This window comes from Lagenorhynchus albirostris, chromosome 15 (assembly GCF_949774975.1).
Source record: "Lagenorhynchus albirostris chromosome 15, mLagAlb1.1, whole genome shotgun sequence".
NCBI classification, from domain to species: domain Eukaryota; kingdom Metazoa; phylum Chordata; class Mammalia; order Artiodactyla; family Delphinidae; genus Lagenorhynchus; species Lagenorhynchus albirostris.
The window spans coordinates 14456640-14473226 of record NC_083109.1 but is presented as its reverse complement, the minus strand read 5'-3'; the positions used below and the strand labels follow the sequence as shown (position 1 = coordinate 14473226).

At 41.4% G+C, this 16587-nt stretch overlaps 1 protein-coding gene across 1 annotated transcript; it reads right to left on the bottom strand.

Moving 5' to 3' along the window:
- Positions 1-117: 117 nt before the first annotated feature.
- On the bottom strand, positions 118-15166 carry ZNF334 (zinc finger protein 334). The gene is given in 6 exon segments (XM_060123036.1): positions 118-318; positions 320-1271; positions 4245-4340; positions 4599-4725; positions 11256-11314; positions 15079-15166. Coding segments are annotated over 6 exon segments (1302 nt in total). The 5' UTR covers positions 15092-15166; the 3' UTR covers positions 118-263.
- Between the last annotated feature and the right edge of the window lie 1421 nt (positions 15167-16587).

Below are 16587 nucleotides of genomic sequence, written 5' to 3'. Positions count from 1 at the left end.
CTCAGTGAGGTTGGACTTTACAAAAAAGGACTTCCCACATTCACTACATTCATAGGGCTTTTTCCCTGTGTGCACACTCTGATGTTGAGAAAGGTCTGTTTTCTTAGGGAAGCTGTCCCCACATTTATTACAGTCATAGGTTTTCTTCCCTTTGTGAGCCCTCTGATTTTGAGTGAGATGTGATTTCTTATTTAAGACCCTCCCACTTTCACTACACTCATTATTTGGTTCCCCCAAGCACATTCTCTGATGTTGACTGAGTTTCAACGTCTTGTGGGAGGATTTCTCACACTTACTACCTTTAAAGCTTTTCTTGCTCGTGTTAATTCTCTGCTTTAGAGCGAGGCAGGACTCCTGTTTCACAGCTTTCTCACTATCATTACACTTACTGGGTTTTTCCGTTGTGTGAGTTCTCAGATGTTGAGTCAGGTGTGGCTTTTTGTGGAAGGATTTCCCACACTGGTTACAGTCATAGATTTTCTCTTCTGTATCAGTTCGTTCATTTTGAGTGTGGGATGACTTCTGCAAGGCTTCCTCACTTCTGTTATACTCATCAGGTTTTCCTCCTGTGTGCATTCTCTGATGTTGAGTAAGGTTCGACTTCTCGCTAAAAGATTTCCCCAATTTGTTACATTCACAGTGAGCTCTCTGATGTGCACGTTTTGACTTCAAGCATGAGGATTTCCTATTTTTACTGGATTCGTGTGGTTTCCTTTCCTTAAGAGTTCTTGGACAAGCACCAAGCTTTAACTTTTGGAGGAAGGCTTGTCCATATTTGTTACCTTCAGAGAGTTTCTCTCTTGTATGAGCTCTCTTACATGCAACAAAGGCTGTTTTTCTGTGAAAAGCTTTCTCACAATGATTATATTCAAGACATTGCTCCAAAGCTGAATTCTTCTGACACTGAATAAAGTCCTCAATTTGTCTGTGGGATTTCCTCTTTTGATCATTTTCACTGGGCTTGTTCCCTGTATGGGTTTTCTCATTCGCAGTAGTAAGGAATCCACATCCATTGAAATCATTAGATATTTTTCTCACACTGCTTCTATTACTAATAACTAATTCAAAAACACTTTTCAAGTTTGTTACAAATGGGTCACATTGATGGGATATTTTTTTTGAGGGCACTGGATTTGTGGTCATGTTAAGTGTTTCTCTGAAGGTCTTATTTCTATCCTCAGTCAATGTTTTGTTGTTGATGAATAAACCTTGCCTCAAATACTTGTCTTCATTTTCTTGGCTTATCTCTTCCATGTTATTGGTTCTTTGGACTTCTAGAAATATAAAAAATTAACATACATTATAAATCTTAACACATTTCTTAAGGAATAGGCTTGTATACAGATGCCCTAAGTTAAGTTAATTCTTAGGTTTCAGACACAGTCTCCTGGGATGAAAGAACTTCTAAGCACATATTTATCCTACTCTTTTAGTTGGTACATGAAAACAAAAACAAAAACACATATTGCAGTAGAAAAAGGGAGAGAAAGCTGAAAATTAATACTAGAAGCTTTGGTTTGTTACAAAAATTACCTCAAAATGGATGGAGAGTTTGAAATAAAACACAAGGAGTGGTGAAGTGAGTCCAAAGGATGTCAGGAAAACAAGTGATCCAAGGATGGAGGGTATTAAAAGAATGGGGCAAAGATAAGGGACACTGAATAGGGAGACAAGGAAGACTAAAGGGTGATCAAGGGAAGGGTCAGGGCAAAGATAGAGGATAAGCCATGTTTGCATATCATTTGATTCTATCAGAGCTAATCAATAGTTATTTGTCTTGATTGACAACTCTACTTTTCCCTCTTTCAATCTGCTGATGTACTGTACCAACTGACTGTGCCCTGTCACAATACTAATTTTTAATTTCACTTTTAAAATACTGAAGTATAATTGATTTACAATATTGTGTTAATTTTAGGTGTACAGCAAAGTGATTCGGTTATGCATGTACTTATGTATATACCTATATTCTTTTTTCGATTCTTTTCCATTATAGTTTAATACAAGATATTGAATATAGTTCCCTGTGCGATACAGTAAAACCTTGTTGTTTAATTCTACTTTCACATCGTTTTTTATTCCTCTCTGATTTCTCTTTTTTTGTGAGAACTCAAGCACCTGGCTATTCGACTTGGTCTTAGGACCTTTATTAATCTTTGTCTTAAAAATTTTTGGCTATGAGTGATTATTATTATCTTCTACTATTTTCATTTTATGCAATAACATTGGTTATATGCTTAAAAACTTAAGACTTTTCTGTAGCAGATAAAACAAATAGAGGCCAATATGCTAGCAAGAAAAATCTGATATTGGATTTTCATACTTAGACTTTATACTAGATTTTTATACCTAAATTCACAACACATGTTCAACTGATCATCCCACAAGCCTACAGTATTGTCAGCGCCTATCAGACCAGGGTATTTAATTCCATCAATTGTGTGTTTCCAACAACAAATACACTCTCATGGTCTTCACTTAGCATATATTATGTCCTTAGCTCTACTCAGAACCTAGATATCCTTCAGAGTAATGCTACTATTCCACTGTTAAAAAAAAAATCTCAACACTTTAAGTTCCATTTGTGGTAAAATCGCCAAGTAAATACTGTCTGTATAATATGTTCTAACACTATTTCCACAGCTACGATACTTTCTCTCTATTTCTGCGAACAAGCCTGACTTTCATTGCTTTTGGCAGTTTTTCCACTTTTTTTTAAAGTTTGGGATTTCAGCTGCCTCGAACCTATAAGAAAAATGGAATTGACATTAAATTTTTTTTCCTTGTGGCCTTTGGATAATTTGCAGGGGGAAAAAAAGGGCGATGCTGACTACATTTGCATCTGCATATTGGGAATTCACTCTTTCCTTCTAAAAAACACTTTTTTCACGTGGCTCCTGGGAAACCCCTGACTCCTGATTCTCCCTCTACCATAGTGGGTGCTCCTTCTTGGTCTCTTTTCTAGAGCCCTATGTCTCCATGACCTCCAAATGTAATGCTCAAGGGTGCAGTCCCTGACCTCTTCTCTTACCTACTATCTTACTCAGAGTAGAATTCAGTCTTACCAGGCCTATAAAGCTTTGCCTCTAGCTAACTCTCTGACATCATCTGCTGTTTTCTCCTCACTGAACTCCCTCCGGTCCCACCAACTTCCCTGCTGTTCTCTGACTACACCAGGCATGCTCCTGTCTCACAGGCTTGGCATCTGCTGTTCCTTGATCTGGAATCTCTCAGATAACCCGTCGCTCACTCCATCCCTTCATTCAAGACTCCATTCTACTCTCCTGTTCAAATGTCCACCTCCTCAAAGGGGCCTTCCCTGACTTCCTTTTGAAAAAGGACTCCCTGTCGGTCTCCATCCCCTTCATCTGACTTTAATTTATCAGAGTACCAATTACTACCAGACATGTTACATATGGATCTGCTATTTGGATCTACTGACAGGAGCAGAGACTTTGCTTTTATATCTCCTGTGACTTAGAACATGACTGGTGCATAGCTGGTGCTTCGTAAATATTTATTGAATCAAATGATCCATCAACAAATGCATATGTACAGAACATTTGGCACAGGAGGGAACGTAAAGGATAGCCACTATTGCACAGAGAGAAAAACAGAGAAATAAAGGTCTAGGATGAGGAAGGCAGCAACTGGATTCTACAAAAACCAAGCGAATCTCTCTCTATAAAAGTCAAACAGAGCCGGGCGCGGTGGCGCGTGCCTGTAGTCCCAGCTACTCGGGAGGCTGAGGCAGGAGGATCGCTTGAGCCCAGGAGTTCTGGGCTGTAGTGCACTATGCCGATCGGGTGTCCGCACTAAGTTCGGCATCAATATGGTGACCTCCCGGGAGCGGGGGACCACCAGGCTGCCTAAGGAGGGGTGAACCGGCCCAGGTCGGAAACGGAGGTCAAAACTCCCGTGCTGATCAGTAGTGGGATCGCGCCTGTGAATAGCCACTGCACTCCAGCCTGGGCAACATAGCGAGACCCCGTCTCTTAAATAAAAAAAAAAAAAAAAAAAAAAAAAAAAAAAGTCAAACAGAAAACAAAGAGCATTTATATATGAGAGTGATATATGGAGGCTTAATATCTAAGGTATGGTAGTCATCTGCCTTTAGTCACTCCTAAAAGTCTGGAGCCTCTAAAAGAGATTCCTAAAACCCATTTCAAAGATATTACCCCCTGAACTGGCCACTTTGGATCCAGTTGCCCCTGGCTGCCTTCCAGGTGACCTCATTAACTCACCTGGGTGGCTCTCACTTGGGAGTTGTCCCTTTAATATCCACGGTTCTTCTTCTTGTTCCAACTTGAGTATCAGCTCAGGTTTGGAAACACAGTGACCTGTTGTGGGAAACATGGGACTTGGCAAGGTTGCTTAGGAGTCAAGCCCTTTGAAGAATCAGAAGGGAGAAGCTTTAGGAGCTGTAGAATGATGGGGACCCTTTCACTAGGGAGGTGAGAATACAATATCCTTTCAAGTTCCCTAAAAGGTTTTTGAATCCAAAACCTCAAACCCAAAATGCATGATGCGCCACAGTGACTTGGTTCCTAAGACAGGAAATGCATGCTGTCAGGAGCTGCACGGGAAGCTGGGCTTACCCAGGGACACCAGGTGCCCGTAGTTCTCCAGCATCACATCCCTGTACAGGAGCCTCTGAGCACGGTCCAGCAACTGCCACTCCTTCTGGGTGAAGTCCACTGATACATCCTCGAACAACACCGATCCCTGTAATAGCCCAAGGCTGCTCAGTCTGCAGTGCTCAAGACCAGATGGCACAGGAAATATGTAGGGGGTACTGATCCTACCGTATTCACTGTAAAGAGTTGCCCAGAAAATGTTATAAAGGTCGTCTACCACATACCTTCCATCATGTTATACAGGCAGACCCCAGAGATATTGCAGGTTTGGTTCCAGACTACTGCAATCGAGTCACACGAATTTTGGGGTTTTCTCAGTGCACATAAACATTATATTTATGCTATTTACTAAGCGTGCAATAGCATTATATCTAAAAAAGCAATGTACATGCCTTAATTTAAAAACACTTTATTGATTAAAAAATGCTAGCAATCGAGCCTTCAGCAAGTTGTAATCTTTTTGCTGGTGGAGGGTCTAGCCGTGATGTTGGTGGCTGATCAGGGTGGTGGCTGCTGAAAGCTGAGGTGACCATGGCAATTTCTTAAAATAAGACAACAATGAATTTTGCCACATTGATTGATTCTTCCTTTCATGAACGATTTCTCTTTAGCATGCAATGTTGTTTGATAGCATTTTACCCACAGTAGGACTTGTTTCAATATCGGAGTCAATCCTCTTAAACCCTGCCACTGCTTTATCAACTAAGTATGTGTAATATTCTAAATCCTTTGTTGTCATTTCAACAATCTTTGCAGCATCTTTCCCCGGAGTAGATTCCACCTCAAGGAACCACTTTCTTTGCTCATCCAAAAGATGCAACTCCTCATCTGCTAAAGTTTTATCATGAGATGGCAGCAATTCAATCACATCTTCAGGCACCACTTCTAATTTTAATCCTATTGCTATTTCCACCACCCCTGAAGTTACTTCCTCCACTGAAGTCTTGAACTCCTCAAAGTCATCCTTGGGGGTTGGAATCAACTTCTTCCAAACTCTTGTTAATGTTGATATGTTGACTTCTTCCCATGAATCACAAATGTTCTTCATGGCATCTAGAATGGTAAATGCTTTCCAAAACGTTTTCAATTTATTTTGCCCAGATCCATCAGAGGAATACCTATCTACAGCAGCTATCACCTTATTTTTAAAAATTAATTAATTAATTTATTTTTGGCTGCTTTGGGTCTTTGTTGCTGTGCGTGGGCTTTCTCTGGTTGCGGTGAGCAGGGAGTACTCTTTCATTGTGGTGACAGCCTTCTCACTGCGGTGCCTTCTCTTGTTGCAGAGCACGGGCTGTAGGCATGCAGGCTTCAGTAGTTGTGGCACGCGGGCTCAGCAGTTGTGGCTCACGGGCTCTAGAGCGCAGGCTCAGTAGTTGTGGCACACGGGATTAGTTGCTCTGCGGCATGTGGGATCTTTCTGGACCAGGGCTTGAACTGTGTCCCCTGCATTGGCAGGCGGATTCTTAACCACTGCACCACTAGGGAAGCCCAGTTATCACCTTATGAAGTGTACTTCTTAAAGAAATTACTCCTTGCTCCATGAGCTGCACAATGCATGTTGTGTTAGCAGGCATGAGAACAACATTAATGTCATCGTCCATCTCCATCATAGCTACTGAGTGACCAGGTGCATTGTCAATGAGCAGTAATATTTTGAAAGGAATCTTTTTTTGGGAGGGCAGTGGGTCTCAACAGTGGGATTAAAATATTCAGGAAACCATGTTATAAACAGATGTGCTGGCATCCAGGCTTTGTTGTTCCATTTATAGAGCCCAGGCAGAGTAGATTTAGCATAATTCTTAAGGGTCCTAGGATTTTCAGAATGGTAAATGAGCACTGGCTTCAACTTCAAGTCACCAGCTGCATTAGCCACTAACAAGAGAGTCAGCCTGTCCTTTGAAGCCAGGCATTGACTTCTCCTCTCTAGCTATGAAAGTCCTAGATAGCAGCTTCCTGACCTCTCTCAGCCTTCATAATACTGAAAAGAGTTAGTGTCTTTCTCTAGATTAGTCTTTGGCTTAAGGAAATGTTGTGGCTGTCTTGATCTTCTATCCAGACCACTAAAACTTTCTCCATATCAGCAATAAGGCTGTTTCGCTTTCTTATCATTTGCGTGTTCACTGAAGTAGCACTTTTAATTTCCTTCAAGAACTTTTCCTTTGCATTCACAACTTGGCTAACTGTTTGGCACAAAAGGCCTAGCTTTCAGCCTGTCTCAACTTTCAACATGCCTCCCTCGCTAAGCTTAATCATTTCTAGCTTTTGATTTTTAATGAGAAACATTCAACTGTTCCTTTCACTTGAACACTTAGAAGACACCATAGGGCTATTAAGTGGCCTAATTTCAATAGTGTTGTATCTCAGGGGATAGGGGGGTCTAAGGAGAGGGAGAGAGATGGGGGAAGAGCTGGTCAGTGGAGCAGTCAGAACACACAGAACATTTATAGATTAAGTTTGCCGTCTTATATGGGCAAAGTTCGTGGTGCCCCAAAACAATTATAATAGTAACATCAAAGATCACTGATCACAGATCAGCCTAACAAATACAATAATAATGAAAAAGTTTGAAATATTACAAGAATTGCCAAAATGTGATACAGAGACATGAAGTGAGCAAATGCTGTTGTAAAAATGGCACCAATAGGCGCAGTGGTTGAGAGTCTGTCTGCTGATGCAGGGGACACAGGTTCGTGCCCCAGTCCGGGAAGATCCCACATGCCGCGGAGCGGCTAGGCCCGTGAGCCATGGCCTCTGAGCCTGCGCGTCCGGAGCCTGTGCTCCACAACGGGAGAGGCCACAACAGTGAGAGGCCCGCGTACCGCAAAAAAAAATGGCACCAATAGACTTGCCTGATGCAGGGTTGCCACAAACCTTCAATTTGTAAAAAAAAAAAATGCAGTATGTGCAAAGCTCAATAAAGCAAAGTACAATAAAATGAAGTCTGCCTGTATTTTGTTGGAGAAAGAGAAATCATACCAGAAATACTCTGCCTCTATCTTTAGTTGGTGATTCCTAAAACAATTTGAGTTCCTCTACAGGCCTACAATTGTCCTAGCCATAGAGGATGCTAAAGTAAGACACTTGTCCTGTTTTCTGTTTTTTTAATTTATTTTATTGAAGTATAGTTGATTTACAATGTTGTGTTAATTTCTACTGTACAGCACAGTGATTTAGTTATACATATATATACATACTTTTTCATTCTTTTCTATTATGGTTTATGACAGGATATTGAATATACTTCCCTGTTCCATACAGTAGGACCTTGTTGTTTATCCATCCTATATATTAATAGTTTGCATCTGCTAACCCCGAACTCCCAATCCGTCCCTCCCCCACTCCCCCTCCCCCTTGGCAACCACAAGTCTGTTCTCTATGTCTGTGGGTCTGTTTCTGTTTTTCAGATAAGTTCATTTGTGTCATATTTTAGATTCCACATATAAGTGATATCACATGGTATTTGTCTTTCTCTTTCTGACTTAGTTCATTTAGTATGATAATCTCTAGGTCCATCCATGTTGCTGCAAATGGCATGATTTCATTCTTTTTTATGGCTGAGTAGGATTCCATCGTGTATGTGTGACACTGGTCCTGTCTTTAAGGACTTTACAGAATGATGGGACTTTCTACATGAACATAGACATGCAGTAATAAATTACAGGAGCCATGAAAAAATGTGTGTATGAGGTAGAGTGAGGTCACAAAGGGAGAGGGGGGTTAAATCTCAGTTTTTTCAGGGTATGCTTCACGGAGGAGAAAAAGATTTGATTGCACAACCTAACATCCTCTGCCTCCAAAAGTAGAGCAGGGAGAGTCATAAAAACACCAATATACTTCTCAGAGCAGAGGAAGTTTCTGGAAGATATAGAGTAGGAGGCAGATACTGGGCATTGTGCTCGCCCCTTAATGCAAACATAGAACGCGCAAAAGTCTCAAGTTCTGTTCAGAGCCCGGAGAGACCTCCCAGCTCAGCAGCAGCTGCAGCTGGAAGCCGAGATGGGCTCTGGGCTGAAGAACAGTGAACATGAGTCACGGAAGGGCTGCCACACTCCTGACCCCCAGGAGGGGTGGGCTGAGGGTTAACACTCAGGAGAACGTTCCCTGTAAAAAGCAAGGAACTTCAACAAGAACTTGCTGTATAGCACAGGGAACTCTACTCAACACTGTAATAACCTATATGGGACAAGAATCTGAAAAAGAATAGATATATGTACATGTATAACTAAATCACTTTGCTGTACACCTGAAACTAACATAACATTGTTAGTCAACTCTACTCCAGTATAAAATAAAATTAAAAAAAAAAAAAAAAGCAAGGAACTGCCTCTAGGTGTCTGCGTGAACTTTGCATCCAAAGAGAGGAGCAGGGTACTGTGCTTAGTCCCCTGATTCGGTCACAGCTTTTGTTTTAAGGCAACTCTGGGGAGACAGACTATCATGCTCTGCCATCAGGTAAGGCACTACCGCCTTTGGCGGGTGGAAGGGGGTCCCCTCAAGCTTTGTCCCTCTCTGGAGAGCCTAAGTGAAGCCTGTTCTGTACACAGAACCCCATAATCCGTATAAGAGGCCCCAAGTCAGTCCTTTCGTTCAGAGGAAAATCTTGCCAAGGAAACAGACTTGTCGCGCATCACACATCGGCTGCCCACATTGATCTAATGAGGTCTTTACCTTTCTCTTCATACAGAAAACAGCAAAGGGTCCAGATGCTGGAGGGAAAACAACAATCTGAGAAAGCAGCAGCAGGAATAACAGATTTGAAGGCTGCTAAACAAATTTAATGCCAGTAAAAAGCAACAGCCTGAAAGATAAGTACCAAGACCAAAAGACTGAAGACTATGAAAACAAATGTAAGTAAAGATACTGAAGAGAATAATTTTTAAGTATTCCCATTGGTGTCTGCAAATCATATACAAGAGTCTTATTTCCCTAAAAGGAGAAAAGTTGGCTATGAACACAGAAAAAGGATACAGATATTAAATATTCTTTTGCTGACTTAGGACAACAACAAAAACCCCAAAAACTCTTAAGACTTGAAAACAAAATGACCCAAATGACAAAAATGAGCAAATCTCTCAACGCACAGAATAAAAACACGGAAAAATGGAAATGATGAAAGTAAAGGAGCACAGAGGGCCGACTGGGGAGAGGCACTGACCGTCTCATGGGATTTCTGGGTGGCAGGAACAAAGAGAGTAGAGGGAAGGAAATAATCACAGAAAGAACCGAAAATGTCCCAGAGCAAGTCAGTCTTCATCTCCATAGGATCCATCCAATTACCAAGCAGGCACTCTGAAAAATGACAGGCAGCCAGACACACTGCCTGTGGAAATACCTGAAGCCCAGGGATAATGAAAAACTCGCAAGAAGAAAAAATAAAACCGGTTACTACAAAGGAATGAGAATCGAGCTGCCATACGACTTCTCAGTCTCCCCAGATACTAGGAGCTAACGCAGATCATCCACAATCTTCTGAAGGAAAGGGATTTCACCCCCAAATTCTATAACCAGTCAATCATTCATGGAATGGGGCAGAATAAAGGCCCTTTCGGATACCCAGACTCAGAAGGCGTATAACCACATAGTGATTCTGTAGACCGCTCCAGAGGCCTCTATCAAAACTCAGCAGAATCTGGGAAAGAATGCATGCCATACGGAACTCGTGGTGGACAGACAGAGCTACAGGAACTGGTTTTTGGTACAGCCAGAGAGGGTAGGTGACTTATAGACTATGAAAGGGAAGCGTGCGTGGAGCTAAGATTTACTTTATTTTATACGTCCTATGTTGTATTTGGCAACCCTAGGCCCAAGAGATCTCCCATTCCAAGATCTTGGGCTGGTTGGAACACAAGCAGATGATAACTTTCTCCCAGCAAAGGGTGGAAAGTTTGCAGTGGACTTGGACTCCAGGTCTCCATCTGGCCAAATTTCTAATGATGTATCCTTAGAATGACTGCAGTTACAAGCTCTTGAGAAGTTATTTACTGTTACTTCAGTGAAAAGGGGATAATAAAAGTGCCTACCTCCTAATGCTGTTGTCAGAATTACATGAGCTAATCCAGGTAAGGAATTTAAGAGTGACTGGAGCATAATAAGCAGCCCTAAATTGTAGGTAATATTATAACTGACTATTATAATTCTGTCACTTTATCTTCAAACTTGGGACGGCAAAAATAAGCGGGAAATGTATATTAGAATTGAAATAATTATTGTTTAAGTAGCTAGAAGATGTGATACGATTGTTAACAAAGAATTATAAGAATACATAATTATTATGTAAAGAGAAAATGAAATAAAGAATATTTAGTGCATTTCCACAAAGCCCGAGGTAAGGGAGGAGTGTATCTTATTTGGATGAAACTACAGATGAAAATGTTGCTGCTGTTGGTAGAAAAATGTGTTCACATATGTGTTAAACACATCAAAGGTAATAATGGAATAAAAATAAAATGTAGACCTTCAAAACCAGTAGAAGAAGAAAGAAGGAAAGTAAAATAAAACAGGAAAACGTTGGGAAATGAAAAGATGAGGAAGGACAATTGACAAGAAAGTTATTAAAAACGCAAAGCAACTCTTAGATGTCACTGAAAAATACTGAGTAATAAGTAATCAACTCACCTGGGCTGTGTTCATTTTCTCCTGCTCCTGGAAAAGTTCAGAGAACTGTGAAGGCAGAGCTGAAGGAAAGGGAGGGAGCAAAGAAATTGTGAGAAATATGATCAACCTTGAAGGTCCTTATAGCAACTTGCCTAGAAATCCCCACGTATTAGCTGACAGTCACATGGTGGGAGATTGTCTCTGACCCTTCAGAAGGGGCAGGCATGCTGAGGGGACTCTTGCAACCCTGGTATAACCAGGGGGAGCTAAAAGAAGCAGGCTTTTCATGGTGGAGAGTAAATATTTTTTCCTTATTGGTTTCTTACCATTTATAGCCTTCTTAGATTTAATAGCAGACAAACATAAAATAAGGTAAAATCCAACTAAGAAAGACCTGGTTAAACCCAGATAGCATAGCAAGGATGCCATGCTGTGCTTTTGGTTATTATTAAACCTGTTACATTTCTGAAGTTTTTGATGTCTGGGATTTACATTAAAATAATCCAGTAGAGGGCTTCCCTGGTGGCATACTGGTTAAGAATCCACCTGCCAAGACAGGGGACATGGGTTCGCGCCCTGGTCCGGGAAGATCCCACCTGCCGCGGAGCAGCTAAGCCTGTGCACCACAACTACCGAGCCTGCACTCTAGAGCCTGCGTGCCACAACTACTGAGCCCGCGTGCCTAGAGCCTGTGCTCTGCAACGAGAGAAGCCACCGCAATGAGAAGCCCACGCACTGCAACGAAGAGTAGCCCCCGCTCACCGCAACTAGAAAAAGCCAGTGCGCAGGGATGAAGACCCAACGCAGCTAAAAAAATTAAATTAATTAATTAAAAAATAATAATAATCCAGTAGAAGAAGGTGGAGGGGGAAAGTGTATGCACGTGTGCGTACGTGCATGCATGTTAGTGGCAGGGAGGATATATATGTTGATAATTGCTGAAGCTGTGACAAGTATATACAGTCATATTATTTTCTTTACTGTTGTATGTTTTGAATATTTCCATTTGAAAAAGTGTATAAAATGATGCAACAACCAAAACCTGACAGAAATTCTACTGATATTTTTAACTCCGTGAAGTTAAAGAATTAATAGGAACTTCTGACAACAGGGATAGGGGTGCTTTAACAAGTCTATTTTTTTAAAAAGGGATTTATTCTCCTTTGGTTCCAGTGTCTTCAAAGGATGTTTTACTAAGACACTTGTTTTGACTTAACTGAGATGCGGTGGGCAGAACAGCGGCTGGGGAGGCAGAGGCCCTGGACGCGCCTTTTGGTTCCACCACTTAGGAATAATACAAAGCTAGATTATAAGAATGTGGGTATAATAATATTAGTGATACCAACAATACTTGCATAGTGCTTACTATGTAACAGACATTGTTCTAAGTCCTTTACATATATTAACCTCATTTATTCCTTAAATGGAGCAAGATGAGGAATCTGGGAATAACATCTACACACCAGTGTATATAAAACAGATAAACAACAAGGACTTACTGTATAGCACAGGGAACTATACTCAATATTTTATAATAACCTATAATGGGAAAAGAATTTGAAAAAGAATATATATATGTATAACTGAATCACTCTGTTGTACACCTGAAACTAACACAACACTGTAAATCAACTATACTTCAATAAAAAAAATATATAATAGAAAAAAACAAAGCAGAAATTAAAAATTTAACACACACCTACAAAATTGCAAGTCCATTTGTGTAAGCAATTTTCCCCAAACCTTCAAGAAAAACAATAATCTACAGAATACATGCCAGAAACAGAAAAATAAACTTCCCCAATTCAATCTGTATGGCTCCTGTACTCTTGAGGCCAATGTCAGTTTAGGATAAGTGGAGAAAAAATTAGCCACTTGTTTCCCCGTATAAACTTAGATGCAAAAATCCTAACAAGGATTAACAAACTAAATAAAGCAATTCAATTAAAAAAATTTTTTAAAGAGCAAGCTGTAGGTACTATTATTATCCCATTTTACAGATGAGGAAATTGAGAAGTTAAAGTAATGCTGTAGAGCTGGGCTTTGAACCCTGGCGGTGTGGATCCAGAAACCCTGTATTTAACCCCACGCTAATTACTTCCTCAGGCCCCCAATTGAACTCCTGAAAACTCTTCCTGTACCTGGATAAAGTCAGGGATGGGGGGCGGGGCATATCTCTAAATTCATGTGATGGTGGGCGTGGCTTGAGGGCTGTGCAAAATCCCGGAAGAGGGGCTGGAGAATTAAGGGCATCTGGGAGGAGTGGAGAGAGTGCCTCCCTAGCTCTCCTCCCAGACATGTCCTCATCAACCGTCCTCAGAATTTCCTCTTCCTGAGAAGCCTGCCTCCTGCCCACCACCCTCAGCCCAATTCCCCCTCCCTTTGAAAAGTTGGCCCACACCTCACGGACCAATGGTTCTCCACAACCTCTGGTATGGTAGTGTTACTCAGGGCAGAAGGATCAGGAATTGCTTCCAAGCAAGCAAACAGAGAACCTGCTTGTTTCTGGGATCTCTGCCCTGCAGCTGTGGTGAGCGTGTCCGGGTAGCATGAGGATCTCCCAGGTAAGAGTCCTACTCCTGGTACCCCCTCCTTCTTTCCTCACAAGAGCTGTGTGATCCAGGGAAAACTTGTACCTGGCTGGGGCGGGGGGAGGGTAAATTCAAACAACTGGAATCTTCAGCCCCAGTCCCAACTCTCTCTTGCAATGAATTCACCATCCTCTACAACAGAAGTTCTCACAGAGTGGTCCCCAACCAGCTGCATCAGTGTCACCTGGGAACTTGATAGAAATGCAAATTCTTGGGCCCCTCCCCAAACCTCCTGAACCAGAAACTCTGGGGGTGAGGCCCAACAGAGCTATTGGGTTTTAACAAGCCCTTCAGCTGTTTCTGATACATACTTTTTTGAGAACCACTCCCAGAAAATCTCCAGAGCTTCTGGAAAAGACTCAGTCCCTGTACACTCCAGGTCCTTCCCTGTGGCTCTTAGGGACGGGCCACTCTGCTTAGTCCTGTGAAGGATGTGCTGCTAGACAAAACCCAGCATGGGATTTGGAAATAAAACTGTTTGAGGTTTGTAATCCCAGCTCCTTCAATTACTGGCCTGGAGACTTCCCCACCAGAGTCTTGGTTTTCTTGTCAGTTAAAATGGGATGGGTAATACTGACTTTCCAGGGGGTCTTTGAGAACCAATAACGATCTTAATGAAAACAACAGTGATAAAGGCAATTAACATTTCCCGGGTGCTTAGTGAATGCCAGGACCGCTGCTGAGTGTTTACAGGTTCTCTTAATTCAATCCTCAAAACGACTTTGAGACAGGTTTTTGGAATAACTTCCTTTGGCAGATGGGGAAACTGAGACTTAGAGGCTCATCATTTTGTCCATGGAGACTCAGTGGCCAGGCTAGAATTTGAACTTGTCTTAGTTCAAATTCAGGCTCTTAAATCAGCCTGCACATAATAAATGTTATCAGAATTTATTCTCCCCCCCGCCGGTGTCCTGGATTTGACTCGATAATGAATGGTTGGCCAGGGCACATGCAAATTCGAGGAGCTTCTGGAAACAGCTCGTTACCATTAGGATGCTTTTTCTCAGCGCACTTCGTTCTGACCTAGTAACCCGCGCTTCTCCCTTAGCCTCTTCGTGGAACCTGTAGGTCCGTAGCCAAACTGCTCTGTCACTTGGCTTTCTTTAGCGGCAAATGCAGACCAGACTCAGGAACAAGTGCTATATAGGGTCTCAGCCTGCGTGGGATTCGTGCAAGTTTTTGCTTCCACCAGGTGTGGGCACAAAACCTACCCCAAGCTCAGCAAAAAAAACCCCTCCAAACTAGGTTCTCACCTGTAGCGCACATCCTTCGTGCAGGACCCCTCACTGAGCAACGCGTAGACCCGAAGGCTCCGGAATTATCTGCCGCGCGAAGCTGGAGACCAGGGAGCGGGCGAACAATGAGGAGAAATGCACATGCGCAGAAGGAGCCGTGAGGGGCCAGTTCCCTGCGCTCTCCTCCCGGTAATCCATCAAATTCGGGACTCCGTTTCCCATAAGTCTCAGCGTCCCCTTCCTTAGAGAATGTCAGAAGAGTTCCTGCTTTACTTGGTGAGTTGGATAATTTGTCCACCTCCACTCAAAACTGGATTTCAAAAGTAATACACCGAAACTGTGGCTAAAACGGCAGATACACATAAATCTAACGAAGATTTGATCAAAGGAGAGTACTCATAATCTCCTCTCCCAGAAATGACCATGTTAGGTGATACCTTTATTAAAATAGGACCCTAAAAGTGGTGTGTTATTTTGACCTTGTCATTAAACAAGTGGTTAATAATTTTCTTATTCTTTTTGCATTTTTATTTTGAAAATTTTCAAACTTAACAGAAAAGTTGCAGGAATGATTCATTACGAATGAACACCTGTAAAATGTTTACTTAGCATCAATTGTTATTATTTTGCCACATTTGCATTCTCTCAATTCCTCTCTCTCATCTTCCTCAGCATTTGAGAGTAAGTTCAAACACGAACTGTCACCCCTAAAATTAGCATATATTTTCTAAGAGTAGAACATCCTTTTACATAACCACCACAAATCAAATTCAAGAAAGTGAACACTGATATACTATTATTATCAAATATGTAGACCATATTCAAATTTCACCCGTTGTACCAATAATGTCCTTTATAACTATTTTTTTTTCTGATCTAGCAACTGATTCAGAGTCCTTACATCCAGTTGTCATGTCATTTAGACCTCTTTCATCTAGTTCCTCAGCCTTTTTTGTCTTTTATGACATTGGTAACTTTGAAGAGGACAGACTTGTTTTGAAGTGTTCCTTCATTTGGATTTGTCTGACTGTTTCCCCACAATTAAATTCAGGTTATACATTTCTTGGCATAACATAATGGATGTTATGTTCTTCTCAGTAAATTACACCAGATGAGTTTCACACACATGATGTCAGTTTGTCCCACTTTTGGTAATATTAACTTTGATTCCGTGATTAAGATGATGTGCAGGTCAACGTACTTTTATATCAATTGTTTCTTTTATGCCAATAGTAGTAATAGGAAATAAGTTCCAGTCACAGTAGCAGTCAGTATCTAGGACTAGGTTAACAAGAATTGGGCAGAACTTACACAAAAGAAACTATTACACTCTAACTGTGTGACATTAAAATGTGAACGGAGATATGTACTGTCTTCCTAGATAGGGAGACAACATTCTTTAACAAAATTCCAATCAAAATCTCAATAAGTTGAGTGATGTGGTTTCTTCCTTTAATTTTAATTTAATTTTACTTTACAGAACACATCTAAATTTCATCTGGAAGAACAGAAAAAAAAAACCCTAGG